The 19,545-nt window shown below is 46.4% G+C and overlaps 1 protein-coding gene across 5 annotated transcripts in view; it reads left to right on the top strand.

The window, feature by feature from the left end:
- The window catches only part of LOC147119925 (sentrin-specific protease 2-like), a 116,853-nt gene that overhangs the window by 28,652 nt on the left and 68,656 nt on the right, over positions 1 to 19,545 (top strand). For 4 of the 5 annotated variants that reach the window (XM_085985319.1, XM_085985317.1, XM_085985318.1 and 1 more), the window contains exon 8: positions 3,673 to 3,773. In XM_085985319.1, coding sequence (XP_085841445.1) covers positions 3,673 to 3,773 — 101 coding nt within the window. Of the gene's footprint in view, positions 1 to 1,223; positions 1,321 to 3,672; positions 3,774 to 19,545 lie in introns of all 5 variants that reach the window. The other variant, XM_085985322.1, reaches the window with a different exon arrangement.

The following is a 19,545-nucleotide window of genomic DNA, read 5'->3' as shown; positions in this document are numbered from 1 at the left end:
TGCGACAGGTAGATTGATGAGGACGAGGTCAAGTCCGTTTTTCCCTCGTGTTGGTTCTCTCACCACCTGTCGCAGGCCCAGACTGGCAGTTATGTCCTTCGGGACTCGGCCAGTAGTAGTGCTACCGAGCCAAGTCCCCCAGAGTACATCCTGTGCCCTTGCTACTCTCAGTGTTTCTTCCAAGTGGTGTTCAACATGGAGGAGTGGTAGGTGGTAACCAGCAGGAGGTTTCCTTGCCCATGCTTGGCCTGAAGCTATGAGACTTCATGGGGTCCGGAGTCAATGTTGAGGACTCCCAGGGCCACTCCTTCCCGACTGTATACCACTTCCCATTAACGCCTTGCGTGTGCTTATTCTTTTGCCCTCGTCCTATATATCTACAAACTGAACCAACTGGGTCAAGTCTTAGATTATATCTGTCTTTCGGATGAGATGTTAAAGCGAGGTCCAGTCTGCTCTCTCAAGTGGACATAAAAGATCCCGTGGCACTATTTTGAAGAAGAACAGGGGAGTTATTCCCGGTGTCCTGGCCAATATTTATCCCTCAATCACCATAACAAAAACAGATTATCTGGTCATTATCACATTGCTGTTTGTGGGAGCTTGTTGTACGCAAATTGTCTGCCGAGTTTCCTACATTACAACAGTGACAATATTTCAAAAAGTACTTCATTGGCTGTAAAGCGCTTTGGGATGTCCTGAAGTCATGAAAGGTGCAATAGAGATGCAAGTCTTTTTTTCTTTACATACTGCTATACACTGTTCTAGACAGCTGATAGTTTTTGTTTTAAGGATGGCACAGTCTATCAGCACTAAAGCATACTTGAGGCATTCTGACCAATCAATAGATCACTTTTCGTCAAGGTTGGAATTTTAATTGAACTACACAAACGTGTCCATAAATTCCAGCTGTCTGGCTAACTTTATCTGTTATGTGTTCTCCTATCTACACATAATTAAAAGTTAGCAAAGCACACGTTACTGCTCATAAAACTGATGGGCAATAAATGCTGGCCTTGCCAGCGATGCCCACATCCCATGAATACATTTTGTTTGGCCATGACCGGAGAAGAAAGTTCTCCTTTGTTAAATATTTATAATTTCACTTATTGTGTATAGGATTCAAGGTCAGTTCAGATACATACTTGCCTTGTACACCAATTTCATATAAAGAATTTGGCTATACCGTATTGGATTTCATACACCTTCAGGGAGAGTAGCAGACCGTGAAGCAGAAAATACTTTTGGAAATCCAGCCTCCTTGTGTAGTATTGTGGCTACAGGAAAAAGCAATGACTTCAGCTCTAGGGAACACTGGAGGTAAGGACATTTTTGTTGTAATTAAAGCCTTGAAGACACTGCTTGGGCTCTGTTTCACACATCCTTGAGGCAATCTCCTAACACAATTAGTGTTTGGATCTGGACTTTTAAAAAATAGTTCCACTCAATTTGATGTTCAGTTTTATTTTAGGTTAGTGCAGTCAGTTTGGAGGTGAGTGACCGCATCCCTGTTTACCATGGGACATGAATTGTTGGTGAGTGTATGCATCTGCGATACAAACCCGCCACCCCTCTCCCAGCCCTGACAAAAATGGCATACATCCTCCACGCCTCGCTAATTAAATGGGGGAGGGATAGCAACGGTTGGAAGTTACATAAGAAATAGGAGCAGGAGTCGGCCATTTGGCCTTTCGAGCCTGCTCCGCCATTCAATAAGATCATGGCTGATCTTCTACCTCAACTCCACTTTCCTGCACCATCACCATATCCCTTGATTCCCTTAATATTCAAAAATCTATCACTCTCTGTCTTGAATATACTTAACGACTGAGCATCCACAGCCCTCTGGGGTAGAGAATTCCAAAGATTCACCACCCTCTGAGTGAAGAAATTTCTCCTCATCTCAGTCCTAAATGACCAACCCCTTATTCTGAGACTGTGACCCCTGGTTCTAGACTCCCCAGCCAGGGGAAATATCCTCCCTGCATCTACCCTGTCAAGCCCTGTAAGAATTTTGTATGTTTGCTAAAGAAAGAACTTACATTTATATAAATTTCATGCATTTTAGAAGGAAGAATGAGGAGAGGCAATATTAACAAAATGGTACAATTTTAAAGGGAAGAGAGAGACCTGGGGGTTTATGTACACAAATCTCTAAAGATGGCAGAACAAGTTGATAAAGCTGTTTTTTTTTAAAAAAAGCATATGGATTCCTTGGCTTTATAAGTAGAAGCATAGAGTACAAAAACATGGAAGTTATGGTAAACCTTTATAAATCACTGGTTAGGCCCCAGCTGGAGTATTGTGGCCAATTCTGGGCACCGCACTTCAGGAAGGATGCCTTGAAGAGGGTGCAGAGGAGATTTACTAGAATGGTACCAGGGATGAGGGACTTCCTAGAGAAGCTGGGGTTGTTCTCCTTAGAGGAAAGAAGGTTAAGAGGAGATTTGATAGAGGTGTTTAAAATTATGAGGGGTTTTGATAGAGTAGATAGGGAGAAACTGTTCCCACTGGCAGGAGGGTTGGTCACCAGAAGACACAGATTTAAGATAATTGACAAAAAAAAGCCAGTGTGGAGATGAGAATTCTTTTTTACTCAATGAGTTGTGATGATCTGGAATGCACTGCCTGAAAGGGTGGTGGAAGCAGATTCAATAATAACTTTCAAAAGAGAATTGGATAAATACGTGAAAAGGAAAAATTTGTAGGACTATGGGGAAAGAGCAGGGGAATGGGACTAATTGGGTAGCTCTTGCAAAAGAGCAGGCGCAGGCATGATGGGCCGAATGACCTCCTGTGCTGTATGCTTCTATGATATAGCACCTTTCACAACCTCAGGACATCCCAAAGTGCTTCACAGCCAATGAAGTACTTTTCAAGTGTAGTCAGTGTTTTAATTGCAGGAAATCGCTGCAGTCAAACAGCAGTGAGATAAATGACTAGTTATTCTGTTTTTAATAGTATTAGTTGAGGGATAAATATTGGCCAGGAGAACTCCCCTATTCTTCAAATAGTGCCCTAGGATCTTTTACGTCCATCTCAGAGGGCAGGCGGGGCCTCGGTTTAATGTCTCCTCTGAAAGACGGCACCTCCGACTGTGCAGCACCCCTTCAGTACTGCACTGGAGTGTCAGCCTAGATTATGTGCTCAAGTCTCTGCAGCGAGTGCTTGAACCCACGACTTTCTTGCTCAGATGCATGATGCTACCACTGAGCCAGATCTGACACACAATCTGCAGAGTACTCAGGAGAAAGAGTTGTTTTCCTGCCCTTTTAATGTCTTTTTGTGTCTTCACCCTTCCTCCACTACTCTTCATCTCTTTCCAACTTTTTAATAAAATCTGCATGGGTATTCTCCCATTATCTCGCTTCCTCCCACCGCCCCCGTCCCCCACCCTATCTGTTTTGAGGAGTTTGCTTTTTCTTCCACTTGTGATGAAGGATCGATACCTGAAACAATTTCAGAAGCTGTGTGACCTGCTGTGTATTTCCAACATTCTCTGTTTCTTTTTTAAGTCTGATTTGTTCTTTGTTATGATAAAGAAGGGCAGCTTTTCATTTGGGAAGTAGGAACTGATCGGAAGAGCGCTCCTAACTATTCCTCCATTATTATTATTTTTGTGCAAAGCTGCCATGTTCCTTAAAGGTTTCACACTGTCTTTGCTGTTTACAGTTCTGCCAGCCCCAGCCAGTGTCGTTGTATAAATGCTGGATCCAAGGATAGACTCGGTGGCTTTGAAAACAATCCAATATCACGGCCAACACTAAAACTAGGTAAGCATAACTGTTTCACCAACTTTCACTGAGAAAAATGTATGTTTGATTATTTGGGAAAATATTAAAAGTTGTTTAATGCTTATTAATATGGATGTATGCACATGTTGTGTATAAGACAAGAAATTTAGGTCATTGTTTGGGGGTTTAAAGTAGGGATGATTATCTTCTTTGTGAAACATTGCAGTGGACTGTACTGTAGCTCACTCATAGACTGCAGTCACCTGCTCGGCTCCGTTCTCCCATCTGTTCTGCACTCCAGATTTTGCCCTTACACTAACAATTTGCATTTATATAGCGCCTTCAAAGTAGAAAAACACACCATGGCATAATCCAGTCCTGAGTTGTATTTGGAAAGAGGATTTTGAGCTGTACAACACTAGGGTGAAGTAATGGTGGGCCATAGGAATTTGAGGTGAGGAATTAAAAGAACCACAAAATTAAATGGTACTGGCAAATGTGATTTTTGCTTCCTTATGGTTTAATAGTGTCAATAAACTAAATAGGTTTGACAACATAGTTGGGGATAGTGCGGGAAGGTGGAGTTGAGGTAGAAGATCAGCCATGATCATCTTGAAGGTTTGAAGAGCCGAATGGCCTACTCCTGCTCCTATTAAGTTCTTATATTCACACAGGAAAGTACAGCAAGACTGTTATTTTTAAATGGTAGTTTACTGAATATTTATGCATTATTGCCATATTGTTCAGACATTTTTATGAAAAGAATAATTGCTGGCCATAAGGTAAGATGGGATCTCTCTGAGCAAAGCTCAAACCCAGCTGATCAGCACATATTAAGGGACTACATAAATCCTGAAGAATTTGATTTATCTTTTGGCTGCAAGGGCCCTCTGAAAGGAGACTGAGCAGTGTCGACCAAGCTCCCAGTGGGCTTGGGCCCATAGCTCAAATGTATTCCTGATTCAGCATTAATCGGCACTAAATTAGCTGGAGAATAGCTGGAGTGGGAAATTGAACAATGCCAAATAGGTACACTAGGGGTGATCTCTGTTTGGAACTGGGGACTTTTTGTAAAGTATAAGGACCTTTGCTTTGTATCAACCATGCTGAACCTAACCTGAAGTACTTGTATTCAGAGGAACAGAACAATTGATTTTGGGAGGGATTGTTAAAATGTACATAAAAATGAAAAATGGCAAGAAAAGACCAGCTGGTCAATCAAACCTGTGCTGTCACAGCATGGTAAGAACATAAGAAACAGGAAACAGGCCCTTCGTACCTGCCCCGCCATTCAATAAGATCATGGCTGATCGTCTACCTCAACTCCACCTTCCCACACTATCTCCATATCCCTTGATTCCCTTAATATCCAAAAATCTATCCATCTCAGTCTTGAATATACTCAATGACTGAGCATCCACAGCCCTCTGGGGTGGAGAATTCCAAAGATTCACCACCCTCTCAGTGAAGACATTTCTCTTCATCTCAGTCCTAAATGGCCGACCCCTTATTCTGAGACTATGCCCCCTGGCTCTAGACTCCCCAGCCAGGGGAAACATCCTCCCTGCATCTACCCTGTCAAGCCTCTTAAGAATTTTATATGTTTATGAGATCACCTTTCATTCTTCTAAACTCTAGGGAATAAAGGCCTAGTCTATGCAATCTCTCCTCATAGGACAATGTAACACATAGTATCACCCCAGTCCTTCCTCATCACGCAATCTCCTGGGGGAGGCGAAAAAAAACTGTGGCCAATTTAGAAAAAAGAAACTCTGAGAAATCCCGTCTGACCCCTGGATGGTGATCAGGCAAGCTGAAGAAGATCACAGTGGCTAGTGACACAAGCCCCCAATGATCAACCTACCTTCTGTAAGTATAGGTCATCCAGTTCCCTTTGAATGCTTGCAGTGAATCCACACTCACTACACAACCTGACAACTTATTCCGGAGGTCAACAACACTCGGCGAAAGAAGTACCACCTAGCATTTAAGCTAGTTCTATGTTTTTGTAATGTATATCTATGTCCCTGGTCCTCCCTGTTGTGTATGTACCTTTTAAGAGAATAACTGGTCTCAGACTGCAGTACCGGCAGTGACCACCCCTGTATAAAAGGCGCTAGTGAGCCTCTGTTAGTTTTAGTTTCACTATTGACTTCCACCAGTAAAGACGTGTTTTGTTTAACTCTGCTGTCCGTGTCTCAATCATTCACGGACATAATACTGGCGACGAGCAGATACGAACCTACCTACAGTCTGCACCACCTCCTGGGATCCATTCCTACAGCGAAGTGAGCAGAGGTCGAGGCCAGAAAGAAAAGAAAGTAAGAGGCAGTAGAAACGGGCGTCGACCGTGGGCATCCGCCCTGTGTTGCAGAGTTGAAGATTGCTGGAGAAGCTGTCGGATGCGGGGCCTGGTTCCTGTCGACGGTGCTTCAGCTAATCGGGCTGGTGGCAGGTAGTGCACTGATCCTTCCTGGGCTGCGGCGGTCGCGAACTCGAGCGGGTGGTTTGCAACGGGGCCGAGCAGCATTGTTGGGAAGAAGAGAGAGGGTGGAGCACACAGGGCGCGGCCGGTGCTACGAAGCCGGGCTGCGTATAGACCCGCGAAGAGGGAGGCAAGAGTCCCACAGGGTTGTTCCACGACGGGAAAATAATTTAAAAAAAAAAATATTAAACGTGCAAGAAACCATGGAAAACAGCGCTAACAACAGCGGGGAAGAAGGCAAAGCACGGGAGGCGCCATTGTAATCAGCGGGGAAGAAGGCAAAGCGCGGGAGGCGCCATTTTGTTAAATCGGGGAAGAAGGCAAAGCGCTGGCGGCACCATTTTAGATTTGCAAGATGCCGAAGACTGGCTGTATCACTGCTTTTGATAATACAATAGAGGGCTGGACCACGTATGTGGAAAGAGTCGAGGTATATTTCGAGGCAAACGAAATAGCGGAGGAGAAAAAGGCATCGATATTGTTAAACTTAATGGGCGCTAGAACGTACGGCCTATTGCGGGACCTGATTACTCCAGCCAAACCGAAGGCGAAGAGTTTTAACGAAATTGTTGCTGTCCTACAGGAACACCTAAACCCTGCACCACTGTTGATAGCAGAAAGATTTAAATTCCACAGGAGAACTCAGCACAAAGATGAGAGCAATGCTGAGTATCTTACGGAACTACGCAAGCTATCAAAGCACTGCCAGTTCGTAGCAGGACTGGCAGATACCCTACGGGACAAATTTGTCTGTGGACTCCTGAGTGAAGGAACACAGAAGAAGTTACTCGCAGAAAAAGAGCTGACGCTAGATAAGGCTTTCAGCGTGGCAGTATCGTATGAAGCAGCAGCCAGGGGAGCTGCAGAAATTCAACAAAAACCACAGGAATACGGCACCCACGAAATGACACGGGGATTTGCAAAATGTTATCGCTGCGGCAGAACTAACCATGACCAGAAGGACTGCTGGTCCAAAGACAAAATATGCAGGCAATGCGGGAAGATGGGACACATTGCACGAGTTTGCAGGTCTGGGAAGAAGACCAGCGACAACAAAAAGGCTACTAAGGAACCGTACAAGAAAGTACAAAAGATGACGGACAGTAGTTCCGAAGACCAGATGAGCGATAGTGAATCCGGGAACAGGAGACTAAGCTGTCTCAAACTTCACAATGTAATCGCAAAAGAGGATCACCGAACCATTTGGGTCACCCTCACGATAGCAGGGTCCCAAGTTAAAATGGAATTGGATACAGGATCAGCGCTAACCGTCATGAATCGACGAGACTACGAGCGGCTATTTTCACACATACCCTTGAGAGAGACATCCATCATCTTGACGACGTATACGGGGCAAAAAGTATAACCCAGAGGAAAAATAAGGGTGCCTGTCGAATACAACGGCAAGAAAATACAGAAATTGTATCTCTTATATACTGCCAAATGGTGGACCACCGTTATTGGGACGGGAATGGATCAGGAAGATAAACTTAGATTGGCACTCCATTCATGCAATGACGGTGGACGGTAAAAAAGATGAAGACGTCACTCCTGGACGATTGTCAACAATCTTAACTAACGCCAAAGAGGTATTTCAACAAGAACTGGGCACGCTTAAAGGCGTAACCGCCTCGATAAAAATAGAAGAGAATGCAGTTCCCAAGTTTTTCAAAGCAAGACCGGTACCATATGCAATTCGCCCAGCCGTCGAGGCAGAGCTGGAGAATCTGGAGAAGGCGGGCGTGTTGTCTAAGGTCGACTGGAGCGAGTGGGCGACACCCATCGTTCCTGTCGTGAAGAAAACGTTAAGCAATAAGTCCGGGGAGCCAAGGAAGATTCGCATCTGTGGGGATTTCAAGGTGACGGTGAACCCAGTCCTTCACACAGTACAATATCCTCTTCCAAGGATAGAAGACATCTTCGCCTCACTGTCAGGAGGGAAGTGTTTTACAAAAATTGACCTAGCACAAGCATATTTGCAGATGGAGGTTGAAGAGTCCTCTAGGAAGTATCTCGCGATAAACACTCACAAAGGTCTTTACCAGTATCATCGATTGGTATTCGGAGTAGCATCGGCTCCGGTGATATGGCAAAGAGCGATGGAACAAGTCCTGCAAGGGATTCTGGGGACTCAGTGTTACTTGGACGACATCCTTGTGACAGGTGAAGATGACAGTGAACACCTTAACAACCTAGAACAGGTGCTCACTAGACTACGGGAACATGGGCTGCGAGTCAACCGCCCCAAGTGCGAATTTTTAAAGAAACAGATATCGTATTGTGGCCACGTGATTGATGAAGAGGGGTTACATAAGTCCCCTGACAAAATTGAAGCGGTTGTTAAGGCCCCAGTGCCTGAAAATGTGTCGCAGCTGAGGTCATTCCTCGGATTGGTGAATTAGTATCATAAGTTTTTGCCGAATTTGTCGACAATTCTGCACCCACTGAACGCCCTGCTACGAACGGGGGTAGCATGGAAATGGAGCGATGATTGTAAGCGTGCTTTTCAGAAGAGTAAGGACTTAATCACTTCAAGGCAAGTATTGGCTCACTACAACCCAGCACTGCCGATCAGACTGGCGTGTGATGCGTCTCCCTACGGCATTGGGGCGGTACTGTCACATAAATTCCTTGATGGTTTAGAGAGGCCGATAGCTTTTGCGTCACGCTCGTTAACTTCTGCCGAGCGTAACTACGCCCAGATTGACGGAGAGGCCCTCGGCCTAGTGTGGGGGGTGAAGAAGTTCAATCACTACCTGCACGGTCAAAAATTTACTCTACTAACCGATCAACCTCTTGTCTCCATTTTCAACCCTCAGAAGGGCGTACCGATAATGACAGCACAGCGGCTGCAGAGATGGTCCCTTTTCCTAGGGGCACACCAATATGACATCGAGTACAAAGGAACTAAACAGCATGGAAATGCTGATGGATTGTCACGCCTACCGTTGCCGGCGGTGGAAGAAGAAGACCTTGCAGTGGATCCAATGGAGTTATTCCACTCGACCATAGTCGAATGTCTCCCTGTGACGAATGCAAACATAGAAAAGGAAACACGGAATGACCCGACACTATCACGGGTCTATGATTTAACGGTGAAGGGATGGCCAGCACATGGCGAACCACTGCTGCCAGCATTCTCGCCGAGAAGAGAACAGCTGTCAGTGTGCAGAGGAACCTTGATGTGTGGATCCAGAGTAGTAATTCCACCTAAGTTGACGGATAGAGTGCTCAATGAGCTTCATGAGGGTCATCTGGGTGGGGTAAAAATGAAGAACTTAGCCAGAGCGTTTGTGTGGTGGCCGGGAATCGATAGAGAAATCGAAGAGATGACCAAGAGCTGTGCAGGATGCCAGAAGGTCCAAAACGCCCCACCACAAGCTCCTCTGCATCCATGGGAGTGGCCCTCATCTCCATGGCAAAGGGTGCACATTGATTTTGCTGGTCCCTTCATGGACTCGATGTTTTTAATTGCGGTGGATGCACATTCAAAGTGGCCAGAGGTAATAAAAATGTCCTCAACCACCACGGAAAAAACTATCACAGTTTTACGAACCATATTCGCCAGAAATGGGCTGCTTGAACAGATTTGCTCTGACAATGGACCACAGTTTGTGTCTGAAGAGTTCCGGAGGTTCTTAAAGAACAATGGTGTTAAGCATTACACATCCGCCCCATATCATCCAGCCACTAATGGATTGGCTGAGAGGTTTGTTCAAACATTCAAGAAGGCTATCAAGGCAATGTGTAATGAAGATATACCCCTACAATACAAGGTGGACAACTTCTTGTTTGCCTACCGGAATGCGACGCATGCGGTTACCAACCAAACTCCAGCCATGATGTTCTTCAATCGAAGACTACGATGCCGCTTGGATTTGGTTAAGCCAAACGTCCGAAGAGATGTGGAGAACAGGCAGTTTCAGAATATGAATGAAAGGCCGACCAGGAGTTTTAAGATAGGTCAACCAGTTTTGGCCCGGGACTACCGCACTGAGAAATGGCAGCCAGGAACGATTTGTACACGACAAGGACTTCTCATGTATACCGTGGACGTTGGGGCGAGCATTGTAAGACGCCATGCTGACCAGATTCTAGAGTCACTGGAAAACGTCAACTCCACACCACGATCTGATACACCTGGTAATGAAATCGACGTTCCAATTGCAACTACCGCAGAACCGGTAATATTGGAAGCAGATGAACCAAACAACGACATTGATCCCGACTCAACATTGCCAGAAGAACCTGATACCCCAAAGAGGCGTTATCCAGACAGAATCAGGAAGCCTCCTCAAAGACTGAACTTATAATTGCTTAAACTTAACCAATGTATCTTGCAACAGTAATTGTGATTGTAATTAGTTATCATTTAGTTGTTAAATGAATGTTATGTACTGTTTATCTAAAAGGGGAGGAATTGTTGTGTATGTACCTTTAAGAGAATAACTGGTCTCAGACTGCAGTACCGGCAGTGACCACCCCTGTATAAAAGGCGCTAGTGAGCCTCTGTTAGTTTTAGTTTCACTATTGACTTCCACCAGTAAAGACGTGTTTTGTTTAACTCTGCTGTCCGTGTCTCAATCATTCACGGACATAATACTCCCTGTTCTACTTGGCACAGATAGCCTGTCCACAGGGACTGTGTCTAATCCTTTCATTATTTTAAAGGCCTCAATCATTTTTCCTTGCAGGCTACACTTTTCCAAAGTAAAAAGCCCAGTTCTCTACTAAGCCTGCCCCGATAACTAAGGGCCTTAACTAAGCATCAATCTAAAGACCCTTCTCTGAGCCTTTTCCAGAGATATTGATCAACAGCAATAGTAGAGGTTGTGTAAAACACTTTTCAAGATATAATGCTGAGTATCCAGGATAAAGTAGTTAAATTGAAACCTCCTGTGCATCTTCCCTCTTCTAAGCTTGAGCCCATTTCCCTTTGTTCTACACTTTGAGGCAATTTCAAACATTTTATAAGGGTTCAATTTACCTATTCCATTAAGAACCATGAACTCACCAAGCTTGCTTCAACAACACCTCTCAGCCCCACAATCTCTTACCACCAAGAAGGCTAAGAGCAACATTATCTCGGGACCTCTAAGTTGCCCTCCAAGACACGCACCATCCTGGCTTGGATGTATACCTCCGTTCCCTCATCATCAATGGGTCAAAATCCTTAAATTCCCTACCTATCATCTTCATGGACACCATCAGTGCAAGCACGGCAGTGGTTCAAAAAGAAAGCCCATTGTTGCTTCCTCAGGGAAACGAGGGATGTGTGATATATATGACCTTCCCAGCGTCACCCACATTCCAAGAACAAGTTTTTTAAAACCTCTTGAGCCTTTTCTTCTCCAGTGTCAAGAATCCCATGCTCTTCAACCTCTCCTCATAGTTCAGGTGCTTTAAACTAGGTATCAGTTTGTTTATCCTTCAGCGCTGATTCCAGTGCCCGAATACCCTTGTAGTACAATGACCAGAATTGTACGCTTTATTCCAGGTGTGACCACATGAGTTCCATGTACAGATTCATTATCAGCACCACACATTCCAAGATCCAGTTAGCTTTCCTTACTGCTATTGCCCTCTGCGCTGCTGGTTTCAGTGACCTATCCACCAGTACCCCAGGATCCCTCTCTTGTGTGGTGAGCCTTGTAGCCTCAAACCATTTAGTTTATACCCCCACCAGTTATTTTCCTTTCCTAGTCTTCTCATTCCATTTGCTACTCATCAGCTCATAAATATACACAGAAATGACACCACAGAAACAGGCCATTTGGCCCAACCAGTCCGTGTTGGCGTTTACCCTCGACACGAGCAAATAGTTCCATCACATTTACCCTCCTTTTCCCATATCCCTTCATCCCCTTTACCTTCAATCCAATCTAACTTTGAGTTGGATAGATGTTATGTATCAGAACAGTGAGTACAGAATTGGCACTCCCAACAGACAGTTTGCAAACTGCACCGTTAGTGACTGTCAAGTTATTCCATTTCCTGATGGAGGTGAGTAGCCGCAGGGAAGTGTCACAAAGGGAAGAGTTTGAGATTCTTCTGCCCCCCATGCTACAGCCAAAGATAATCCAGGGAAATCCCAAAGCTGGCTACCCGATGGCTCTGTAAGTTTACCCAGCCAGTAGCTGAGCCACACTGACCAGGTGGATCCCAAGATCCACCCTTGACCTGTGCTGAGCTAGCTGATCCCAGCTGGGGTGGCACTAGGCACATTATAACTGGCTTCAACTGCCCCTAGGATAGAGATGGAAAATATTAGCCAGGATTCCTGCTCCTGATCCCTACCCAGTGACCCCTAGATTAGAGAGAGAGAAAATCAGCCAACTCAACTTCCCAACCTGCCCAGATTGCCCATTGTATTTGGTTTACCTGTTCCTTATTGTTTGAAACCCCTCCCCTTCAATTGGTGTCATCTGTTACATTAGACAGCTTTGATTCTGTCCCCCAGCTCTAAACTATGTATAAAACCATAGATACTTACACCACAGAAAGGGGGCCATTCAGCCTATTGTATCTGTGCCAGCTGATTACCAAAACTAATCCCAGTGTCTTCCCCTTTCCCTGTAGCCCTGTATTTCCTGTACTTCAAATGTTATCCATTTTCCCTTAATAGATGCAATGTTCTCTTTCGCAAATACACCCTGTGACAAAGCATTCCATATACTGCAAAGTAGTCCCAGCATTAATCACTATGGTACCTCGCTGATGCTCCCTTGCCGTGTAGATGCAGTTCCATCCATAACCACCTTTTACTTTCCCAGGTGCAGTCAATTCTCTATCTGCTTCCGAAGCTGCTGAAAAGTCCATGGACGGAATTTTCTGTACCAGTGCGGGCGGTCGGTGTGGCGGGTCGCGACCCCGTTGCTGCTTCCTTCCCACTGCAGAAAAAGACTTTCTGATAATGGGCCTAATGAGCCCGCCCTGTGCGTTACCTGGCCCAGTTAAATGGTGCGGGTCTGATGATGTCAGCCATGTCGCGTTTTCAGCCGGTATATTTAAAGGGGCCATGGCCACATTGCATTTGAAGGTTCATCCAGGAGTGTGCAGTCACTGCACTGGAAGCTTTGATTGCTCCAAACAGTTGGAGACATCGCTGCATAGAGGCAGAGGGCTGCACCCAGGTTCTCCAATGACTCCCTCCATATCCTTGTGGAGGGTGTAAGCACGCAGGAAGGTCCTTTTCCCTTCCAATAGGCGGAAGAGAGCTGCCCGGGAGACAAAAAGAGCCTGGCTCCAAATTGCAGAGGAGGTCAACAGGGATGTGTTCAGGAGGACCTGGGTGTAGTACCGCAAACGTTTCAATGATCTCATTAGATCAGGAAAGGTGAGTACAAAGCCACACTCAACTTCATCCTGCTGTGCCTCTCATCACATCCCCATCACTCTGCCTTCCCAACCCTACTCCTACACATTCTTACTCACACCAACATACCTTGCATGTCCACCCATCCCTCTCTCTCTATCTACATTATCACATCCCCATCTGACTCGCCACCCCTCACACTCACCCTCATCCTAATGCAATCATACCAACTAACAACACACAAGGAGCCCACTTGGCATTGCCTCCCCACTCCATCATAGTCTCCCTCTAAAGATGTAACCCATCCATTCCTTACACTCATTCTATCACTCTCACTCAACCTTCTATTCTTTCGCTTCTTGCAGGAAAAGAGAGCCCACAATAAGAGGGAGAGGGAGAGAACTGGAGGTGGGCCTCCATCATTTGCAACCCTCAACAGCAGAAGAGGCGGCATTGGAAGTCTCTCGAGTGGCCGAGCAGCGGACATCTCCGCAACTGGTGACAGAATTACATATACAGATACATGGCATACATCAATCCCCATATGAGTGACTGATGTATCAGCCACTGAATGGTCATCATGTGCATTACCATCGCTGAATCCCCCACTATCAACATCCTGGGGGTTACCATTGATCAGAAACTGAACTGGACCAGCCATATAAATACTGTGGCTACAAGAGCAGGCCAGAAGCTGGGAATTCTGCAGCGAGTATCTCACCTCTTGACTCCCCAAAGCCTTTCCACCATCTACAAGGCACAAGTCAGGAGTGTGATGGAATACTCTCCACTTGCCTGGATGAGTGCAGCTCCAACAACACACAAGAAGCTCAACACCATTCAGGATAAAGCAGCCCGCTTGATTGGCACTCCATCCACCACCTTCAACATTCACTCCCTCCACCACCGGCGCACTGTGGCTGCAGTGTGTACCATCTACAAGATGCACTGCAGCAACTCGCCAAAGCTCCTTCAACAGCACCTTCCAAACCCGCGACCTCTACCGCTTAGAAGGACAAGGGCAGCAGACGCATGGGAACATCACCACCTACAAGTTCCCCTTCAAGCCACACACCATCCTGACTTGGACCTGTATCGCCGTTCCTTCACTGTCGTTGGGCCAAAATCCTGGAACTCCCTTCCTAACAGCATTGTGGGTGTACCTACACCATATGGACTGCAGCGGTTCAAGAAGGCGGCTCACCATCTTCTCAAGGGCAATTAGGGATGGGCACTAAATGCAGGCCTATCCAGCCAGCGACGCCCACATCCCATCAATGAATTAAAAAAAATATAATGGTATCTGTACCCATTCTTCATATGGCATATCTAACTCATCTCTTTACTCTCCCACAGGTCCATCAAGAGCCGCTCCCCCCTGCGGGGGCTGCCACCGTCTAGGAGGAAGAGCAAGATGACTCCTCAGAGGAGCCTCCAGCCTCTGAGGGTGCAGCGTCACATGAGCGCACCCAGCACCAGCGCAGAGATGCACACCTCGGGTCCCACACGAGATAAATTTGTGTTGTCACCTGATCTGTCAGTCAGAAGTGAGCAAGAGTAGATGGTGGAGACAGGGACAGCAGTGGAGACTCCTCACCGGAGGGTGCAGGATGCTCCTAGCTCTGCTCAGCTGCATGCAGACGCTGAGCCTCGGGGGCCATCCAGAAAGAGGGCGATCCTGGAGGTACAGGAAGAAGTGCAGGAGGCTCTTGACAGGTTTTGCGAACGCGATGTCTACAAATGTTCAGCGAATGGAGGAGTCCATTTCCAACATGAACACCACCGTGTCGCAGGCGATGGCAACTGTAGGCTCTTCCATGGAAAGGATGGCTACTTGCATGGTGCAGTTAATGCGCCACTCACAGGAGCACATGGTCTCTATGGAGCATAGATGGCAGAGGCTCATAGACCACCTGTCTAGGAGGGAATGTCCGCGTAGACGTGGGTCCTCATGGCCCCATTGCTGTGCAGCAAGGTGCTCTCCAGCTCCTTGCTAGCAGGGAAGTGCGGGTGGGCCATGAGAGGGATGACGGTGAGAGGGGAAAGGGAAGTGTGGGCTCCACCCAAACGCTTACACTTTTCCCCTGTTGCCACCCCCTCAGTCAGAGCCCCAGATGGCTGCTTGGATCACGATGGCTGAGTCTGCCCCTGCACAGTTGCAGGAGGAGCAGATTTTGGCGGGGCCATCACAGGCTCCAAAACTCAGAGGACTTCCACCAAGAGTGCCTAAGCAGTCACAGCAGGGAAGTGAGCAGGCTGCCTCTACCTCTGCTGAAGCCACAGAGGTAGCACCATGTAGAAGCACGCGGAAGAGAAAGATGACGCACAAGTAGATTCACAAAGGTAGCCACTTGGGTGTTTTATTCAATGTTAATATCAAGTTTCCGTTAAAGATTTTTTTATGGTTGACAATGCATTATTTTCACCATCTTCTGGTCTTGGACAAATGTGTATATGGAAGTGGCTTAGTGAGTTGCAGTGAATGGTGAGACGTAACATTACCTCCAACAATGGTGGTCAGTGTGAAAGGAATGGCTTGGTCATTGTAGGGATCCTTTATGGTGTTGCTGTGGGGTGGTGCCAACCTGGTCCAGCATGTGGCAGCCACATGGGTTTACAGCATAAAGTTAAGTAAATCTGGACATGATGAGGCCATCCCTGGCCTCCCGGGCAGCAATGTGTTTGGGTGCTGATGCCCTCTGTCCTGTACAGCATCAGGTGGTTGCGGAGAAGGCCGGTAGTGTTTTTGTTGGTGGTGCTGGTGTGCCTGGCGCTGCTGGTGTTGGGGCTCCTCGTAGTCCAATTCTAAGGACTAAGGTGAGACAGTATTAACGGCACCCGTATGGACTAGATGGCAGTTCAAGTAGAGTTGACAGAATCTGTCAATGATGAGAGAGGTTCTTCCAATGAGGTGACACTGGGCGGAGACTTTGCTGGAAACACTTGCAGCCTGCAGCAAGTTAAATCTGTGCTGGCAATGTAGTCAGCAACAGCTTCTGCCTGAGGAAAGTGATCAGCTGTGAGGTGAGGGCTTTTCTAGTACATTTGATGCTGTCAAGTAATCAGCTGGAGCAATGGCCACTCAACTCCCGCCTCAGGTTGACAGACGTGGTCCCCGAGCTGCGTGAATCCCGTGGCCATGCAGGGAAATTTGAAATGTAGGGGGGAAAAGGCTCTTAAGTGTCTAACAACAAGCTTATAATGATTTGAATTAGGTTGCCCGCCTCTGCCGGTCGGGTCGCTACTGCACTGGCAAACGCGCCCAAGGGAAAGGATTACATAGGCTATACAGCACAGAAACAGGCCATTCGACCCAACCAGTGCATGCCAATGTTTATGCACCACTCGAGCCTCCTCCTGTATTTCCTCATCTAAATCTATCAGCATAACCCTCTATTCCCTTCTTCCTCATATGCTTGTCCAGCCTCCCCTTAAATGCATCTATACTATTCACTTCAACCACTCCCTGTGGTAGCGAGTTCCACATTCTCACCACTCTTTGGGTAAAGAAGTTTCTCCTGAATTCCCTATTTGATTTCTTGGTGACTATCTTATATTGATAGCCTCTAGTTATGCTCCTCCCCAATAGTGGAAACATTCTCTCTGTATCCACTCTATCAAAACCTTTCATAATTTTAAAGTCCTCTATTACATCACCCCTCAGCCTTCTCTTTTCAAGAGAAAAGAGACCCAACCTATCTTTTCCTGATAGGTATCCCCTCGCATTTCTGGTATCATCCTTGTAAGTCTTCTCTGCACCCTCTCCGGTGCCTCTATATCCTTTTTATAATCACAGAAATCACAGAAACCCCACAGTGCAGATAGAGGCCATTTCGGCCCATCGAGCCTTCTCCGCAACCACCTGATGCTGTACAGGACAGAGGGCATCAGCACCCAAACACATTGCTGCCCGGGAGGCCAGGGATGGCCTCATCATGTCCAGATTTACTTAACTTTATGCTGTAAACCCATGTGGCTGCCACATGCTGGACCAGGTTGGCACCACCCCACAGCAACACCATAAAGGATCCCTACAATGACCAAGCCATTCCTTTCACACTGACCACCATTGTTGGAGGTAATGTTACGTCTCACCATTCATATCCCACCCGATCCCCGTAACCCCTATACCAACACATATCCCACCCTATCCCCGTAACCCCACGTATTTAATCCCCCTAACACTAAGGGTCAATTTATCATAGCCAATCAACCTAACTCACACATCTTTGGACTGTGGGAGGAAACCGGAGCACCCGGAGGAAACCCACGCAAACACGGGGAGAATGTGCAAACTCCACACAGACAGTCGCCCAAGACCGGATTCGAACCCGGGTCCCTGGCGCTGTGAGGCAACAGTGCTAACCACTATGCCACCGTGCTGGTCCCATATAATATGGCGACCAGAACTGCACGCAGTACTCCAAGTGTGGTCTAACCAAGGATCGATACGAGTTTAGCATAACTTCACTATTTTTCAATTCTATCCCTCTAGAAATAAACCCTAGTGCTTGGTTCGCTTTTTTTATGGCCTTGCTAACCTGTGTTGCTACCTTTAGTGATTTGTGTAGATTTGTGTATTTGTACTCCGAGATCCCTTTGCTCCTCCACCCCACCCAGACTCGTACCCTCCAAGTAATAAGTGGCCTCCCTACTCATCTGTCTGAAGCTGAACCACGATGTTCGCAACCTTGGTGTCATATTTGACCCTGAAATAAGCTTCCGACACATATCCGCAGCATAACTAAGACCGCCTATTTCCACCTCCGTAACATCGCCTGTCTTCGTCCTTGCCTCAGCTCATCCGCTGCGGAAACCCTCATCCATGCCTTTGTTACCTCTAGACTTGACTATTCCAACGCAATCCTGGCTGGTCTCCCACATTCTACCCTACGTAAACTTGAGGTGATCCAAAACTCGGCTGCCCATGTCCTAACTCTCACCAAGTCCCGTTCACCCATCACCCCTGTGCTTGCTGACCTACATTGGCTCCCGGTTAAGCAATGCCTCGATTTCAAAATTCTCATCCTTGTTTTCAAATCCCTCCATGGCCTCACCCCCTCCCTATCTCTGTAATCTCCTTCAGCCCCATAATCCCACCGAGATATCTGTGCTCCTCTAATCCTGCCCTCTTGAGCATCCCTGATTATAATCGCTCAACCTTCTGTTGCCTTCTGTTGCCTTCTGTTGCCTAGGCCCTAAACCCTGGAATTCCCTGCCTAAACCTCTCTGCCTCACTACCTCTCTTTCCTCCTTTAAGATGCTCCTTAAAACCTACCCCTTTGACCAAGCTTTTGGTCACCTGCCCTAATTTCTCCTGATGTGGCTCGGTGTCAAATTTTTTGTCCTTTACTACTCCTGTGAAGCACCTTCGGATGTTTTACTACGTTAAAGGCGCTATATAAATACACGTTGTTCCTACCAAAATGTAATACCTCACATTTATCTGTATTGAAATTCATTTGTTTATCATATGTCCATTTTGCAAATTTATTAATGTCCTCCTGTAATTTGTTGTAGTCCTCCTCAGTATTGACTATCCCCCCCCCCCCCCCGAATTTGGTGTCATCCGCAAATTTAGAAATTGTGTTTTTGTTTCCGAAGTCTAAATCGTTAATATAAATTGTGAACAACAGTGGTCCCAGCACTGATCCTTGTGGAACACCTGTAGTGTCCGTGTGTTGATAAAGACACTGAAGACAGGAGTTGGTTCATAGGTATTTACTAAGCAAAGTCTGGGGGGGGGTTTCTAAAGGATATACACAATACACAGGCTTATATAGCCCAAGTGGCAATTACCGACATTACGCACACCTGGGGCTCTTAAAGGCACATACACCACAATTCCTCCCCTTTTAGCTAACCAGTACATCATATTTTAAGTAATTATTAATTACATGTTATATGCAAAATAATATACATTGCTGTAATTAATTAATTATAAGTTAGTCTCTCAGGAGGCTTCCTGACTCGGTCCGGATAACGCCTTGGGGGTGTAGTAGTTTCTGGTG

The sequence above is a fragment of the Somniosus microcephalus genome, chromosome 4 (assembly GCF_052327205.1).
Source record: "Somniosus microcephalus isolate GS21.2 chromosome 4, FLI_Smic_1.0, whole genome shotgun sequence".
Classification (NCBI taxonomy): domain Eukaryota; kingdom Metazoa; phylum Chordata; class Chondrichthyes; order Squaliformes; family Somniosidae; genus Somniosus; species Somniosus microcephalus.
This window is presented reverse-complemented; position numbering and strand designations above follow the sequence as displayed.